General features: G+C 32.8%; 1 protein-coding gene across 5 annotated transcripts in view; it reads left to right on the top strand.

The window, feature by feature from the left end:
* The window catches only part of LOC139493116 (DDB1- and CUL4-associated factor 6-like), a 36,434-nt gene extending 19,102 nt beyond the window's left edge, over positions 1-17,332 (top strand). The window contains exons 7-19 of one of the 5 annotated variants that reach the window (XR_011656915.1): positions 2,819-2,954; positions 3,347-3,507; positions 4,623-4,697; positions 5,058-5,364; positions 5,699-5,935; positions 7,164-7,988; positions 8,686-8,845; positions 9,744-9,891; positions 10,887-11,043; positions 12,629-12,717; positions 13,969-14,074; positions 15,262-17,082; positions 17,133-17,332. Coding sequence is in view for 2 of the 5 variants with exons in the window: in XM_071281278.1 (XP_071137379.1) it covers positions 2,819-2,954; positions 3,347-3,507; positions 4,623-4,697; positions 5,058-5,364; positions 5,699-5,935; positions 7,164-7,988; positions 8,686-8,845; positions 9,744-9,891; positions 10,887-11,043; positions 12,629-12,717; positions 13,969-14,074; positions 15,262-15,317 (2,457 nt within the window). In the remaining 3 variants the exon portion in view is untranslated. Of the gene's footprint in view, positions 1-2,818; positions 2,955-3,346; positions 3,508-4,622; positions 4,698-5,057; positions 5,365-5,698; positions 5,936-7,163; positions 7,989-8,685; positions 8,846-9,743; positions 9,892-10,886; positions 11,044-12,628; positions 12,718-13,968; positions 14,075-15,261 lie in introns of all 5 variants that reach the window. The other 4 variants (XR_011656916.1, XR_011656917.1, XM_071281278.1 and 1 more) reach the window with 4 other exon arrangements.
* Positions 17,333-17,547: the final 215 nt, after the last annotated feature.

Genomic DNA, 17,547 nt, shown 5'->3' with positions numbered 1-17,547 from the left:
AACGGTGTTTGTATACGGATCAACACTTTCATGGATTAATAATTAACTCGTCACAAGCCATAAAACTCACCTTTGTTTGTTAATCAAGACTTCTATGTAAACGTGATTGGTATGAGATGTACATTTAAATTAATTTAATCACTCTGTATTTTAAACTTAACTATAATTGTTTAATTTAAAAAAAAAAAAAAAGTCGAAAATAAACTGACAACGTCATGGCTTTAAAAAAAAGATAATCAGACAAACGATGGTGCAAAAAGGGAAGACTGAGCAACACAAAAAAGTAATTTGAAGTCCAATATTATTGTTGTTAAATTAATGGACAAGTCCTTTCATACCAACTCCTCATGAATAGATGATACATATATTGGCTACTTTGTCGGACTTTATATGCAAATATTTTTTTTTTTTTTTATTGTAATTTGGTTCATGAACACGTACACAAACAATAATTGCTATTATGATAGGTTATTTGTAGAAAACGGCAGTCGGTAATTCATTGCTTAATTGACACAAAAACAGAGGAGCAATGTTTATAGTACGTTAGTTTTATATGTAACAAAACACTGCATCCCACCTTAAATCTCAACTTTTCAATAGACGTTTAAGATTCATCCGAGTACTCGCGAGTACTCGAGTATCTTGACCGAGTATCCGAGTATTAAATTTCAGATCTTTTGACATCCCTAATATAAATCACTCAAAAAGGCACTCATCTAGGAATACCAATTACAAAGATTTTATATGACACTCTAGACACAAATTAACAGAAACAGACTCAGTGCATGAAATGATATTGTAATATGATTTTTACTAATTTCTTTGATCTTTTGTGTGCTTTAAAATCTGATGTTTTGGAAAGGAGTGCATTAACTTCCCGATTTGAACGTTATTGCACTGTTGTAGGATTATTCAACAATCTCCCATTAGAAAACCATTGGTGGGAGGAGCCAAAAAGCAGTGCATTAACTTCACTGAAAGTGCACAGTAAGGCTCCACCTCTTTTTTACATAAACAAACTTCTTTTACCTGAAAGAAGAGAATAGTGTGTTTTTTTAGATTCGCACTAAAATTAAACTCTTGTGTAGAACATCATAGGGAATATCTCTGAAAATAGCAAAAACTGAATACTTTTAAAATGAAATTTTAATTACTAGTACGGTAATACATTCAAGTGAAAATATATAAAAGCCCACCGTTATGCTTTACATTAAATGAAACAAATTCAAAGTTAGTCAGTTAATAACTCGGCAACATATTAATTCAATGAAAATTAAAGTTACAATTTGAGAATGTAACGGCACCAGAATCATTCAAACGGCATGTATTTGTGATATCACCCAGGCAGTGTTTCTTGTTCAAATTCCTTCCAAACGGTTCGGCCACAGCAGTTTTGGTTTGAACGGATTCCTGTAAACTGTCATTCATATCACAATTGGACGGGGGGTTCAAGACATCCGATACTCGCTTTTGAATGTTTCTGTTAGTGGTCTTGTATGTTCGAACGCCTATCGTAGAGCGGTGCCCAGTCCTTTCCATAATCTTTTGCTCATCTATTCCTGCTTGATATAGCGCAGTAGCACATGTTCTTTTTCCCGAGTGGTTGGTAAAGTTGCCAACCAAGCCCCCCTTTTCGCACATTTCACGCATTAAACCATTCAACTTGTTCACTCCTAACGCGGACTTTCCGTAGCGATTCTTATCTTGGACATCAGAAATAAGTGGCTTGCGACAAAATACGCCAGATCCAATTGCCTTCAAGTATATTTTTCATAGAATTCAACTATGCATCTTGGACCTGCAAAAGAAGAATTATGAACTTTAAAATGTATTTTCCTCCGCTAAACTTATGTTGCATGTATAGAAACAGAAAGAAATAACAATTAAGTGGTATTTATTACAAGTTTAAAATTAATATAAAAACTAGAAAACTCAACTGATTAGTTAGAAAGGGTCTCCCACCGCACCGGCAAAATTTTAAATATTTTATGGGAAACAGCTGGAGATTCAGAAAATGATATAGGCCAGTCATCAACCCCGTCCTGTCTTGCTCGAGAGGTTCTTGAGATGAAGCTCTAACAATAACTAGCCTTTGAGGGACGGACAAATAAACAAACAAAGGTACGGACGGACGGATGGACAAAGTGAAAATAAAAGACAACCACGTGCTTTTAATATGGGAGTCTTCAGATTTCTACAAGTTTATACGATTAAGCCTGAATTTTGTCACGGCTTTGTCATTCTTTTTGTTTCAAAAATACATAAAACGTGAGATGCTAATTGCCGTTTTAAAAACATGTTTTTTTAAATAATTTAAATACGTATACACTTACCTCTTGCATAGTGTTTGATATCTTTATTATCCAGCCGTAAATCGCCTAAACCACCTTTGAACGTTTTGTTGTTTCGACCAATGAATCTTAAAAATCTTCCAGTAGCATCTTATTCATGGATTTGAGAGAGAACAAAGTTTTCTTCATCGTCGCCTTAAAAATCAACCATTGCCTCCGACCTTTTAAGCTTCTAGACAGACAAGAGCTCGTGCAGAATTTTAGCGGGAATAGCGTCATTTTGGCCACGCCTTAATAATTAACATATGTAATGTCTGTATAATATAGCATTTTCATTGGTCATATTACAAATCATATATAGCCACGCCTTACTCATTAAAATTTTTAATGCACTCAAACGCTACGCGTTTGATGCATTAAAAATCTTAATTCGTAAGAGCCGTGCTATATATATAACATAGTTCTATACAATGCACAAAATAAAACATGCATCTAGGAAAAAACATCATTGATTTTATGAATTGTAGGATGTTTTGATAAACTGTAGACGAGCAGTGACATCTCTGGCAGTTAATCCTATGTTACAGTACCAATTGGCTATCGGCTGTTCTGACAGCTCAGTTAGATTATTCGACCGACGAATGTTAGGAACAAGATCGTCAGGTGAGGACACAATTTGTAAAAATGGCTCTGGTGAAAATATGCACAAATTGGTTTATATTGTTTCGGACAATTAATCATTGAGTGATAATTTTTCTTTGTTATTAATGTAAAAATTTCCAATGTAGAGACATACTGGAATCATTTGAAGTTTTTCTACATGTAGATCGCAAAGAGTTAGCTACCTTTGTGATAATATTTATTCCAAGAGGACTCACATTTATTTCTTAATTTTACATGGTTGTAGTTTATATAGAGTGATTATTTTTATTCCGTATTAATAGGACATTATACAGATTGAGACCTGGTAGGAATTTCTGTACTTTCACAGATTGTAGCTATATAGGTCATAAAGATTTCCTTTCTTAATGTTATTTTTTATTGCCTATTAACAGGACATTACACAGGAAGAGGACTAACAGGAATGGTATGTAGTTTTACAGCACCAAACCTTGCCAGCAGATCACATAGAATTACCTCCCTTAGTTATAGTCCTAACGGAGGGGATGTATTGGTTAGTTACTCATCAGAATATGTTTACCTGTTTGGAACAAAAGTAAGTACTACAGTTAACTCTCGTTGTCTCGAACTCGGTTGACTCGAAATTTCGGATGAGTCGAAGTTTTCACGTGGTCCCGAACTTTATTCCATACAAAAGTATGTAATTCGACTCCTGATGAGTCGAAATTGGATGAGTCGAAATTTCGGTTGAGTCGAACTAAATTTACGGTCCCAAGGTTAACAAAAGCATTCAAAATTCATTTTTTATCTCGAACTAATACACATATATGTCAAAACATGACCTCCTGGATTTTTAAAAATGGATTGAAGAGTTAATCTGACAATACACGTGTAATTAAATTTCCGGTCACTGAACACTATATTGATTTATGACATGCTATTTCCATGAGTGTTTACCGATTATCTTTTATAGAATTTTTATAAATAATTAGTGATACATTGTTAATGTTCATGAACAAGTATTTAAAATATTTACAAAACAATTAATTTGTGATTTACACTAATGAGCTTGGGTGTGTATAAAGTGAGGATTGTTGCTTCCGTTGATGATCACCTAAAAACTACTCAAACGGCGTCTTTAATCTTGTTATATTTTCTTTTGAAAAGAAAGAGTGAGATAAAACAAAATGAATAGAAATCAAAATTTTCTTAAATCTCTTTGTTTCCGAGAATAAACAATTTTGTCAGCTATAACCGACCTGAATAACGAAACTATCGATTGGAAATTACGCTCTTGGAAAAGTCATAGGATTTTTTTTTAATTGAATAAGTAAAAAAAAATGTCATTATAATAATAAAAGACTGTGACATACAAATACATCGATCTGATACTAGAATATCGATCCCCTTGCCATATTCACCCGGATTTATTTTTAGCTTTACCGAGCTAAGCAAGAGTTGTGTCCCTTAGATTGTCGAACTCCCGGTTTTTGTTTGAGTCGAACTACGTGTATCTCGAAATATTTTTCTGGTCCGGCTGACTTCGACATAACGAGAGTCGACTGTATATTGTAACAACATGCGTTCAGTACTTTTCATAATGGAAAGCCTTCTGACCTTATTTTAAGACATTGATATGGGCCTTAACATGATTAATTGAAGTATTTATTGTGTTTTGCTTTAAAATGATGTTTGTAATTTGTATTTCAGGACTCAAAAGTGAAACATTTTGATAAAGTTTTCAGTAAACCTGAGAGGTACATCGATCATGGTAGTGATATAAAGGTAAAGGATCATCTTAACTTAATACTGGTTATCTGTTTGCTGATTTGTTGGATTGCTGTCTTTGGTATGAAAATATAAAATGTGTTAGCTATTACAAAGTTCATTATGTTTTTCACGAATTGATTTTACGATTTTCAGTCATCAGTTTAAGTAAGCAAAAATAAACAGCCTGTGGAAATAACCTGCTGTACAATATTAACACTTTTGGAATGGTAACAACATTAAGTTGAACTGGAATCAGTAAATAATCAGTTTGACTTCTAAGTTTCTAGTGTATAATTATATTACCAAAGCTGTATAGTTAATCTCATAAAACTACCATGTTCATTTTAAATGAATGAAAAATAACTTCATTTCCAGTCTTCTGGTGGATTAGCTGCTTTCCCATCCATCAACCAGCCATCCACATCCAAATCAACCATTCAGCCGTCCACATCTACAGCTCAGCCATCATCTTCCTCCACACTAGGAGCAGCATTCTCTTTACAGATGTCTCAGACTGTTGGTGCTGAGGAAGAGGGATATGCACAGACTCCATTGCCTGAGGGTTTCCCTGAGGACCAGCCAGAGATGTCTAGACAACCTCCATTTAAACGACTAAGAATGAGAGGGGATTGGTCAGATACTGGACCTAATGCAAGACCAGAGTCTGAAAGGAATTCAGAGGGTATTTTACAAAATACTTGTTTTGTTTTATAACAGAATTTCTTGAAAGTAATTTTTTGGTAGAATAAAATTTCAAAAACCCTTGATACTAAAGTAACTAGATTAATTACCAATATTTCCTTGATACAAAAGCAACTTCTGGACAAAGGTAATGCTGTGGTTCTTAGGTTGTGGCTTTGAAATATGAAAATTCATTGAATCAAATGTTAAAATATTTTAATTTTCAGTTATAAAAAAGCTTGAACTACACGATACATTAGTTTGTTCTCTTTCAAATTTGTATATTTATAAAATGATACACAGCACTCACAGTTCTTTGATTTGTCTATTTTCAGGCAGACACAGACCACTAATGCAGAGAATGTCAGACATGTTGACAAGGTGGCTGGATGGAAATCTGAGGAGAACTAATAACTCTAATGAGGGTGAAAGAACAGAAGAGGAGGCACCACCACAGGATTCAAACAATGAGCAAGGCCTGTTTGATGTATCCCAAGATGCACCAGCAGTAGAAGGAAGTGTAGAAATGGATGGAGGTGTTTCAGGATGGCAAAATATGCCATCAACTTCTGGTAGGAAATGCAAGATCTTGTTTAGTAGGGTTGAGGTATAATGAACAATAGTTTACCTGTATTCAAGTCATAAAGGGGTTGAGAGAAAACAAATATGGGTTACAAACTAAAACGGAGGGAAACACATCAATTATAAGAGGAAAACAAAGGATATATAGGATTCAACTCTGAAGTGCACAAAAAAAAAATCCAACATACATAGAAATGATCTATTTGAAGTATAATGATTATCCTTTTGAAAAATGGTTAAGATTTAAGGTAGTACCCAACACCTTGACTTATATTAATTTTGCTTGTTTAATTTTCATAAAAATTTTACAAAATGTTTACTTTGACCCTTTGACAAAAATATTAAAATTTCAAAAAATGTGAACCAACCACTTTATCAGAAAAATTTCATTGATTTATTTTGATCATTTAGAAGCTTAATATTTCCTTAATAATACATTGTGATTAAAATGTTAAGCTGATTTTTATAATGTTATCTCCCGGTAGTGTTAAGAACCACCTTAATGGGAACTTAAAATAGAGGATGTACACTGAGACAAACATGACAAAAAATAATGTGAACTGACCATGTAATAAAGGATCAGGAGAATTATACTTTTTACTTTTCCTTAGAATAAGACGATGTTTGCTAAAGCTTGTGAACATTCAGAGCCATATTTGTCAAGTTTTGGGTTAAAAATTAAAATAAGAAGATATACACAATGTATTAAGATTGCCAAGGAAACAATTATCTATTAAAGTCCAAATGAATTGGATATAAGTGACTACAAGTTACTGACTGGCCTTCAACCATGAGCAAAACCTATACTGTTTTGTTTGAAATTTATAATTGTATATTAGAGGAAATTACATGATTTAAAAGATTTCAGTTATTTTTTCATCGGCTATCATACCACATTTTCTTACACTTTTCATGTAATTACTTCTCTAAATTTTCTTTATGATCTTTTGTGTTTTCTTTACCAAAACATACACATTAACAATTTTGCTTCTTCTTTCTAGATAACAGGCAATACACTTCTTTGTTGGAAGACTCCCACATTTTATTTTTTTAAAGGAACATCAATGGGAAATTTCTTAGAGTAATTGCTGCTAGACATTTGGTTCACAGTTTAATAATATTTTTATTCTGCATAAGCTATTTATTTTGTGATTCAATTCAGCTTACAGTTTAATATTGTATAAAATTAATCAGCGACATATTTAACTAACATTTCAGGGTCAACAGACATGGAAGTAGGAAGTACAAATAATGACGAGCAGCCTACACCCATCGTTCCTTTAGAACCAGTTGAACAAGATTTATCTCGTGACAATGATTCAATGGCAGGTTCTATGCCTACTGAAAATAATACTCATGACTGTGATAATAGTAACCATAGTGATTTACATGGCTCTAGTAGCGATACAAATCCGATACAAACTTCACCTGATCCTAATAGTGACCCTGACACAGACAGGGAAGCAGGTCAACTGGAACCAGTGATAAGTTTACATTATTCTACTGAAGGGACTACCAGTAGTACAATCAGACTTGGCTTTGCAAGGTTTGAGAACTTGGAGGCAGGAATTCTTCAGAGAAGTGCTGAAAATGCCTCTTTGTCTCCATTAGTAACAGATCCTGTACAAAATCAAGATCTGTTTAATGTTTCAGACAACAATGTGTCACATGAAGCTATTGAGCTTCAGCAAGACATAGATTCTCATGATTCAGACATTGAACAAGGGCAGATAAACACTGCCTCTAATATTGTACAAGTAGAAGAACCTCATAGTTCAGTAAATAGACAAAATCTTGATACTCAAAATAGTGAAGAAATTTCTAGTCAGTCCGATTTAAAAGAAACTCCTAACTGTGATAAACTACAAACAGAGACAGTTCAAAACACAAATGAAAGTGATTCATCCAATAAGGGTGATGGGTCATCAGAAATAGGTGAAAGGTCATCAGAGGTGGATGAGAGGTCATCAGATACACCACCTATGTCATCACCTATCTCACATTTACATATCAGACCTGATGTTAACAGGACAGAAGGTACAGGTCAGTTATAGTTTTGTGCTATGGTCTAAGAAGTTTTATATGTAACTAGTTATTTAATAAAACTCTCTTGCTATAATATTTGACTGAAAAGAGCAAAAGCTACAAGCACTATGGTTTAATACAAAGAGGTTCATAAAATACTACACAGAAAACTTTAGGCCAAATAAAAATATATGTGTGGTTCCAGTAACCCTACCGTCCCTACTTTTTCGGCTTAAAAATAGCCTACCCTACAGATTTTATTGTCATTTTTCATTAAGCATTGTTAAAGTCAATGTTGCTCCCATAGACTCAATGTAAAAAAAACATAAAATAAAAAAAAATCCCTACCTACCTACCCTTTTTTTTTCAGATGTAACTGGAACCACACATACTTTTTTATTTGGCCTTATCAAACAAAATGAATTCCAAAGCAAACTTTACCAACAAGTACGGATGAACTCGTGTTCTAAGGAAATATACACCTTTTGTGTTGTTCTTGTTTGAAAAAAATCATAACACATGTATAGGCTGCAAAAGAAGTTTCTGCAACATTGTCTTTCAAAGTATAAACCAAAGGAAAAATTCTAACAAACCAATGCATTTAAGTATTTGAAGTTATAGATATATGCAAGTCCTATAAGAATTATATATGCATAATTTATCTACTATAAAACTGATGTCTTTAAAAATATGATATGTTTTTTCCATTTATTAGAACATGGAATGGATGTTGATGTTCCTCCTCCACCCCCTGTACCTAGACAGAGGAGAATAGGAAGGAGTGGTCCCTCCATGGGAGACATACAGTTAGGACTAGAGGTTGACAACAGTGGCGATGAACAAGATGATACAGGAGACAGTAGACCATCTAACAGGTAATGAGGTTATAGTTTGTAGGTTGTTGTTTTTTTTCAGTTATAGAAAAAAAAACTTTAGTGAGGACAAATATACATGCTTGTTTAACTCTTTGAAGTGTTAAAGGTAGATTTACTGTAATAATAATTAAAGGGTTGACTTTTCTATTTTCATTTTTCTATTTTGAATTTTTTTCTTCATTTATTGTTGCTGTTGTGCCTTGTTTTGTAAATAATTACATTACATTTAAAAAAGAAGATGTGGTATGATTGCCAATGAGACAACTATCCACAAAAGACCAAATGACACAGACATTAACAACTATAGGTCACTGTACGGCCTTCAACAATGAGCAAAGCCCATACTGCATAGCCAGCTATAAAAGGCCTTGATAAGACAATGTAAAACAATTCAAACAAAAAACTTACGGCCTTATTTATGTAAAAAAATGAACAAAAAACAAATATATAACACATAAACAAACGACAACCACTGAATTACAGGCTCCAGACTTGGGACAGGCACATACCTAAATAATGTGGCAGGGTTAAACATGTTAGCGGGATCCCAACCCTCCCCCTAACCTGGGACATGTATATTTCATTGTAAAACATTATTATGATTGGCTAACAGGAATCTCTCGTCATTCTAAAATCAACATAATCTCAATAATAATTTCAAAATGAAATGTTAACATTCATGATAACACCAGCAACCACAATAAAGTGCACAGGTAAATAAAAGAAAAACTTGATAAAAATTATGTTTACATGATCCAAGTTAAAAAATGTATTTATAAGTATTAAATGCTTCTTTTTGGTAATTTTATAGGGTTGTAAAGGTGTTGATGATGAATGTTGTGACTGTTTGGTGATGTTAATTTAACAATCCAAAATCATATGTACCTTTTCAATTTAGCTTAGAAAGGCACATAACTGCTATAAAACTGCAGGAACTGTACAGAAAAAGACAGGAAGAGAAGGAAAAAGAAGAAATGGAGATGCGAAATATCTATCAACCTTCTTTTAAAATGAAGTTTAAAGGTCACAGAAATGCTAGAACCATGGTAAGTTTAAAGGTCACAGAAATGCTAGAACCATGGTAAGTTTAAAGGTCACAGAAATGCTAGAACCATGGTAAGTTTAAAGGTCACAGAAATGCTAAAACCATGGTAAGTTTAAAGGTCACAGAAATGCTAGAACCATGGTAAGTTTTAAGGTCACAGAAATGCTAGAACCATGGTAAGTTTAAAGGTCACAGAAATGCTAGAACCATTGTAAGTTTAAAGGTCACAGAAATGCTAGAACCATGGTAAGTTTAAAGGTCACAGAAATGCTAGAACCATGGTAAGTTTTAAGGTCACAGAAATGCTAGAACCATGGTAAAATAATGTCAAACAGAGATCAGTTGAACATCAATATGTCAAAGTCAAAGAAACCAGAAAAAACTTATGTGGATTTATTAATATTTGTTGGATACCAATTTTTGTGGATTTCCTGGGTACAGGGGAACCACCAATTTAAATGTTCAACGAAATACAAACTTTGTACAGAAAAGTATGCAGACATTGCCAAAACTACGAAATCAAATATCCATGTAAATGCAAGTTTTCATCAATCCATGAAAATTGGTACTCACGAAAATAAATGAATTCACAGTATTTGATTTTATCTCGGTTCATGCCATCTTTTATAGGTTTCAAAATAACAGCTTTGTTTTGTCAACATGGTATGTTGAAGTAGATGTGTCTTATATTTAAATCCATCTGCATCAATAGTAGAATTAGTATCTAAAATATTTCAGCTTCATCATGAGAAAGAATTCACAGTATAGGACAAATATCTTTTTCATGTCTATAGTTGTGGAACCACCCAACAAATCTCAACACATGGAAATTAATTTGTATTTTGTATTTTCCTCATTTGAAATTCAGAATTAAGTTGAGTTGACTTAGATTTCCAAACAACTTTGTTGGACTAATCTGGGTTTGAAATGCATTGAACATAGAGAAATTTAGAGACCAAAGAATACATTTTGTTTGTAACTATGCTAATTTTGTAGATAAAGGAAGCTAATTTCTGGGGAGACGGTTATGTAATGAGTGGTTCAGATTGTGGCCATATATTTATCTGGGACAGACATACAGCTAGACTAGTCATGCTTCTGGAGGGGGACAGACATGTGGTCAACTGTTTACAACCTCACCCATATGATCCAAGTAAGTAAAACTTATGATTTGATCATAATAAAAAGACCAGTCAAGTTAGAGTAGTTTATATTGCCAAATCATTGATCACGATAAACCTGATAATTGGTTTGAAATAATGGATCATAGATATCGTTAAGTTACGTGAAGAAACTATATGTCATCTAGCAAATGAAAAAACACAAATAACAAAATAGCAAGTAGAGTAGGACACACTTTCGCCTTTTTAAGATTTTGAGATGTAAAAACTTCAAAGGATGGGTGAAATGGAAGAAATATGCCGGTAAATTATATTATTATAACAAATATGATTATTTTTTTAAACTTAGAGAAAATTTCCACACTTACCGCAAAGTATCGAAAAACAGCCAAGGATTTTCATCAAATTTCCTGAATGAAAATAATGATTTCAAAGAAGTATTTCTTAGTAATTCTTTGACTGATTGCTCTAAATTGCAGTTCTTTACATCTTTGAAATGTCTGCTATTCATCTATAATGAAATTGATTTGAATTATTTAAAGCTGCAGTTATTTGGTTTTAAATAGATGTGTAAAAACGGGGAATATGTGTCCCCCTTTGACAAAACATCAGGAAATTTCAAATAGCCTTTAATCAAACTTTTCAGATGATTTTTTTTCAGAAACACATTTTCAAGCTTAGAATATTTTGTTTTTGATGTTATCTTCGTATAGAACTATCAGTATACTTCAAAAACATAAAGACCTGAACACAAACTGCAGAAAACATGGAAAGTTGTGGCCAAAATGAACACCCCACTCTATCTATATATATTTCTCTAATTCTATGGAAATTTATCCCTTTCCGAACCTATTGTATAAACAAATTTAATCAACGTGTGGTTGCCGGTGATCTCAAAATATCATTGGTTGACAACTTTGTGGAATGTGAAAGGCACTCGAAGGGGATTTTCGTTTAACAAAAAAGAAAATTAATTTTTTAATCATTAGAGAAACAGATTCCTACATAGTTACTCGTGGAGTATCAGATTTATCCAATCTTGATAGTGAAATGATAAATTTATAGATTTTAAAGTCCTCGCCGAAGTTCGGACTTTAAAATTGATAATTTAACTATCTCGATTGGATAAATCTGATAATCCACTTGTATCAATGTAAGAATCTATATATATTTTTATTAGCCTCCCTTAGGAGAGATAGTGATACTTATACAATATCAATGCATAACACAGTATACACACATTTGATGAACAGATAAACACAAAAAAAAAAGAAAGAAAAAAAGAAAAAAAAAATATTTAGAAGTCACTAAAGAAACTTTTCTTAAATAAAAGTATGTATTCAACTTTTATATATTTGAAATTAAATATTCCAAATTAATATCCACAGTGTATTTCAATTCTTCAGCAAAAGACTAATGTTCCAGTTATCTCAAGTAAATGACCTCCTTTCTAATTACACAAAGGGACTATGTGCTTTTCATTGTTCTTAGTCTTTCTTTTTAAATTTGTGTTTTTGTGTTGTTGGATAGATTTGGAAAATATTTTTGTTATCTTTTTGTTATGTTTTTTATCACTCACATAATTAATTCATTCCATATATGTTGAATATGTTTTAGTTCTAGCATCAAGTGGTATAGATTATGATATAAAGATCTGGTCTCCATTAGATGAAAGTCCTAATTTTCATGAAGAAGTAGCTAACGAGGTAAATAAACGTTTTCTCCATCTTTATATTGTGTTTTAAACATTGCAAATGTTTCAATGACAGCCCTAAAACAAAGTTAAATTGAAATTTTTAAAAGAAAAGAAACATTTTGTTGTAGGAGATGTAGAACTACATATTTCACTAAACTTTTATGGAATGAGGAAAAATGATATACTTGATTTCAGCATTAATAAAATTGAGAATGGAAATGGGGAATGTGTCAAAGAGACAACAACCCGACCATAGAAAAAACAACAGCAGAAGGTCACTAACAGGTCTTCAATGTAGCGAGACATTCCCGCACCCGGAGGCGTCCTTCAGCTGGCCCCTAAACAAATATATACTAGTTCAGTGATAATGAACGCCATACTAATTTCCGAATTGTACACAAGACTAACAAAGACCAGAGGCTCCTGACTTGGGACAGGCGCAAAAATGTGGCGGGGTTAAACATGTTTATGAGATCTCAACCCTCCCCCTATACCTCTAGCCAATGTAGAAAAGTAAATGCATAACAATATGCACATTTAAAATTCTATTCAAGAGAAGTCCGAGTCTGATGTCAGAAGATGTAACTAAAGAAAATAAACAAAATGACAATAATACATAAATAACAACAGACTACTAGCAGTTAACTGACATGCCAGCTCCAGACTTCAATTAAACTGATTGAAAGATTATGATTTCATCATATGAATATCAGGCACAATCCTTCCCGTTAGGGGTTTAGTATCATACCATCATAACATATATGAGAAGAACATAACCCGTGTCATGCCAACAACTGGTTTTTTAATAAATGTGTTTAGTTCCGATGCAAAGACCCTATAAGTGAATCAATATTAACGCCAAAATAAGCAATCTTTAGTGACCTGACAACAGTATCGTAACTATATCCCTTCTTGATAAGTCTATTTAAGTTTATACAAAACACCAAAAAGAAAAATGAATATTTATTATTTTAATTATTCTGTAAATGAAGATTGAATTCAGAAGATCTAGAACAGTTAGGAATTCCTGCTACACAGGTGGTCATGTTACTCTGACAAAGAAAATTACCTGAGTAGTCTAAATTTGAAAATTACCTGAGTTATAGTCTGCGCAATATAAATATTGTAAATAATAAAAGTAAATAATAATAATTGTAATTCAGGAGGGGACTGGCAATGTCCCACGTCTATATTTACCCAAGTCTTTTTTGAAATGTTAGATTATGTCACGTAATGAGATTTTGTTCTGGTGATATTTTAGATTATGTCTCGTAATGAGGTAATGTTAGAGGAAACAAGAGATACGATCACAGTCCCTGCTGCATTTATGTTACGTGTGCTGGCTTCACTTAATCAGATCAGGGCAGGTATGTAAGGTAAAGGAAGGTTTGTTGGGAAAAGAATCGAGATCCATTTGAATATATCAGAAGATGTGGTATGAGTGCCAATGACACAACTCTCCATCCTAGTCACAATTTGTAAAAGTAAACTATTCAAGGTCAAAGTACAGTCTTTAACATTGGAGTCTCATTCTGAACAGCATAAAATTTGTCGAAGTTGTCGATGCCATATAGTTTTACCCTTGTCCGAAATTCCGTCATTCTGTCATTCCGCAACAAACCATTATACAGAGTTTTTTCTAAAGGCCCTCAGATATTGGGCTGATTTTTGGTTTGTGAGTTAACCATGATGAGTTACAGATCAAGTTTAAGTTTCCTTCCGCTCCGCTAATTTTTTCTGAAATAACAGGCTTTGGACTTTGATAAATTGTTGAAAATCACAGTTATACAGAGGTTTTTTTTCTAAATGCCTTCAGATATTGGGCTGATTTTTGGTTTGTGAGTTAACCATGATGAGTTACAGATCAAATTTAAGTTTTTTCCCCTCCATTAATTTTTGCCAAAATTAAGGGTTAACAACTTTGAAAATTGTTGAAAATCACAGTTACACAGACTTTTTTTCTATAGGCCTCCACATTTTGAGTTGAGTGTTGTTAACAGTTAATTTATAATTATGAACATATCAATGTGAGACTACCATCATGTTTGTGTCCACATGTGTAATGAAAATTGCAGATTTTTCAACTTTTTGGGACGGGGCCATTCGTGTCGCTTTGACACATCTAGTTCTTCTAAGAGTTACACCCCATTGAACTTATTTGCTTCAATATACCTCTGCAATTATTGACCACACAACAGAATTTCATGAAACTTTGTAGATAATAAGGACATACTATGTAGATGTGCATAATGTGGGGACGTGGGGTATGTGAGAGCACTCACTAAGGTTCTTTAATTATATAATGTCTTACGTGTAGTGTAAAAATGTAATTCCAGATGTCATAATTTAACAAAAACTGCCATTTTGCATCTAGTTTTTAGTACTATTCCAAAAAGATATATTATTATAATTCACATAAAGGAATCCTGTCGTTAATTTCTAATTGAGTTAGTCTATTTGTCATCTGAAATTAAAAGAGAAGACCTCAAAAGGAGGCTATATGAGACAAACTACTTATAACTATAATGTCAACTTTTTATTTGTATTATTTTAGGAAGAGCATCAGTCAGTCAAGTCAACCAGGAGCATGGGTCAAGTGATTCAGAATGAGGCTAGTGTCACCATGTGATAGTGAAACAGTAAATTCTCTAGAACTTCTGCAACTTTACCTTTATTGTGAAGTCATGTTGTAGATCTATCTTGTACTGTCTTAGAGATCAGAGTTTAAATGATAAAAGAGATGTCGAAACGGACACTGCTTGTATATGAGTTTTATAAGGATTGTACATCAAGCACAACAAAACCCACCAATCAGATTCTAAAATTTTTGTGTGGAAAAAAAAACTTTATATTTTGGAAAAGTATATCTATGATTTTCTATGGAATGAAAGGTACATCGCACCATCAGGAGGAGATAACCCACTTAACCATTTACTAATGTTTTTAAGGTAAAATTCCTGGACTGTGCAGTTGTACAGAACAAAAGGATGTTGTGGCTTGTAAAACTGCTTGGTTATATTAATGATTGTTTGTTATTACTGTATTTTATGATAAAGATGTTTGAAATACACATAAACCTGGGTACAGATATCTATAATTTAAAAAAATAAATTTAATTATGAATATTCAAAAAGATTATCAATACAATTATCATAGTCTGCCTTGATAGAAATATCTATGGCGCATCTTGCAAATTACTAGATTTATTGACAAATATTTAGTGAGAAAAGGACAAAAAACAAGAGTGAAAATGCATTGTTGTACAATTGTTATATTTTATATATATTTTCTGAAGAATAAGCATTTATGAATATATTATGCCTTATGAATCTGGTTTCAGATCTTGATCATGAAAAAAAATTTGCATTTATCTTTGTTTTACACAATAATTTACGATAGCTTTTCATATTCTTTTGGACATCTCATTTCACATGTTGTGTTGAACGTAAGTTGATTCCTGTTCCAATTAATTTGTCTTTTGAGAGTTTCTGTAGCTGGCCTCACAAAAGTTTAATTTCATTTTACAAATTATTCAACCCAGTAAGAGTATATCTGGTAATGAAAAGTACTGAGTGTTGCACTGAGGAGTAAGCAATTCCTTTTGATGCCCACACTGCAGTGGAGGTGGCATTAGTATCCCTCCTTATACAAGTCCAAAAATTGGTTTCCATCCTTCAACTTTAGTTTGCCTGAACCAAATGTTTTAAAACTTATACACAATGCTTATTACCACTAAACACAGATCAAGTTCAAAATTGGGTGGAAACACTAAACAGTTTTTGAGTAATGCCCCTTTATGTTGTGTTATGCAGGGGCATCATGTTCCATTCTCCATTTATTTTTGAGTAAAAGAATATGTTAATCTTTAATTTATTTTACTACACATTATTGAATATCTGTTGTCATTAGAATAGTTTTATTTTCCTAATGAAAGTCCCACAGCAACAGAATTAAGTGGCTATTTTCTAGTCAATTGTAGTATACAGTTCCTTTTAATAAATGGACAAATTTGGTGTGGGGATTACATCGTTGTAAATATGCTTAATCCCAAACCACGACTTCTGTTAGTTTTCCTATCAAAGGTTGGTGGTTTTCTCCAGCTTCCTCCACCAACTTAAACTGACCCCCACAAAATAGCCAAAAAGTGGCGTTAAAACACAAAAAAATCAACTGATCAACAACCTCACCTTAATTAGTCGTATTATTTTGTTTAAATATCAACAGAAAGTACAGGTGCATGTGGATGTTACAAACTGTTAAGAAACAATTCTGTTTTTAAATGTATGAAACTAGTTGAATAACATATTGGCCTATACTTATAAGAGAGCAACTGTTTTACGTTTGACTAGGTTGAGAGTGTTTTACGTTTGACTAGGTTGAGAGTGTTTTAAGTTTGACTCGGTTGAGTGTTTTAAGTTTGACTAGGTTGAGAGTGTTTTACGTTTGACTAGGTTGAGCGTTTTAAGTTTGACTCTGTTGAGAGTGTTTTATGTTTGTTATTTCCTGTGAGAGAGTAGACAGACTTTTAAGCTTATTTTGTTTTGTATAATGTAGTGTACTTCATGTAAATCTGTGATAAAGAATATCATGTTTAAATATGGATTGAAAATAAATAATTGATCCTATCTTACTATTTATTTGAAGAAGCATTTTGAGAGAATTGCATGGCAATACATAGTTCCCTACCCATAAACAATTCATTGTACTGGATCAAAATACTAACCTGATCTATAAAGTGTCATGGTGTAAACCATACAACAAATATCAAATCAACATCTTTAAACACAACTACATTGAAAAAGTGTGGAAAACGGATTATTTTTGTCAAAGGACTGTAACT

The sequence above is a fragment of the Mytilus edulis genome, chromosome 10 (assembly GCF_963676685.1).
Source record: "Mytilus edulis chromosome 10, xbMytEdul2.2, whole genome shotgun sequence".
Lineage (NCBI taxonomy): Eukaryota > Metazoa > Mollusca > Bivalvia > Mytilida > Mytilidae > Mytilus > Mytilus edulis.
The sequence above is the reverse complement of the archived record's forward strand: the minus strand, read 5'-3'. Positions and strand labels throughout refer to the sequence as shown.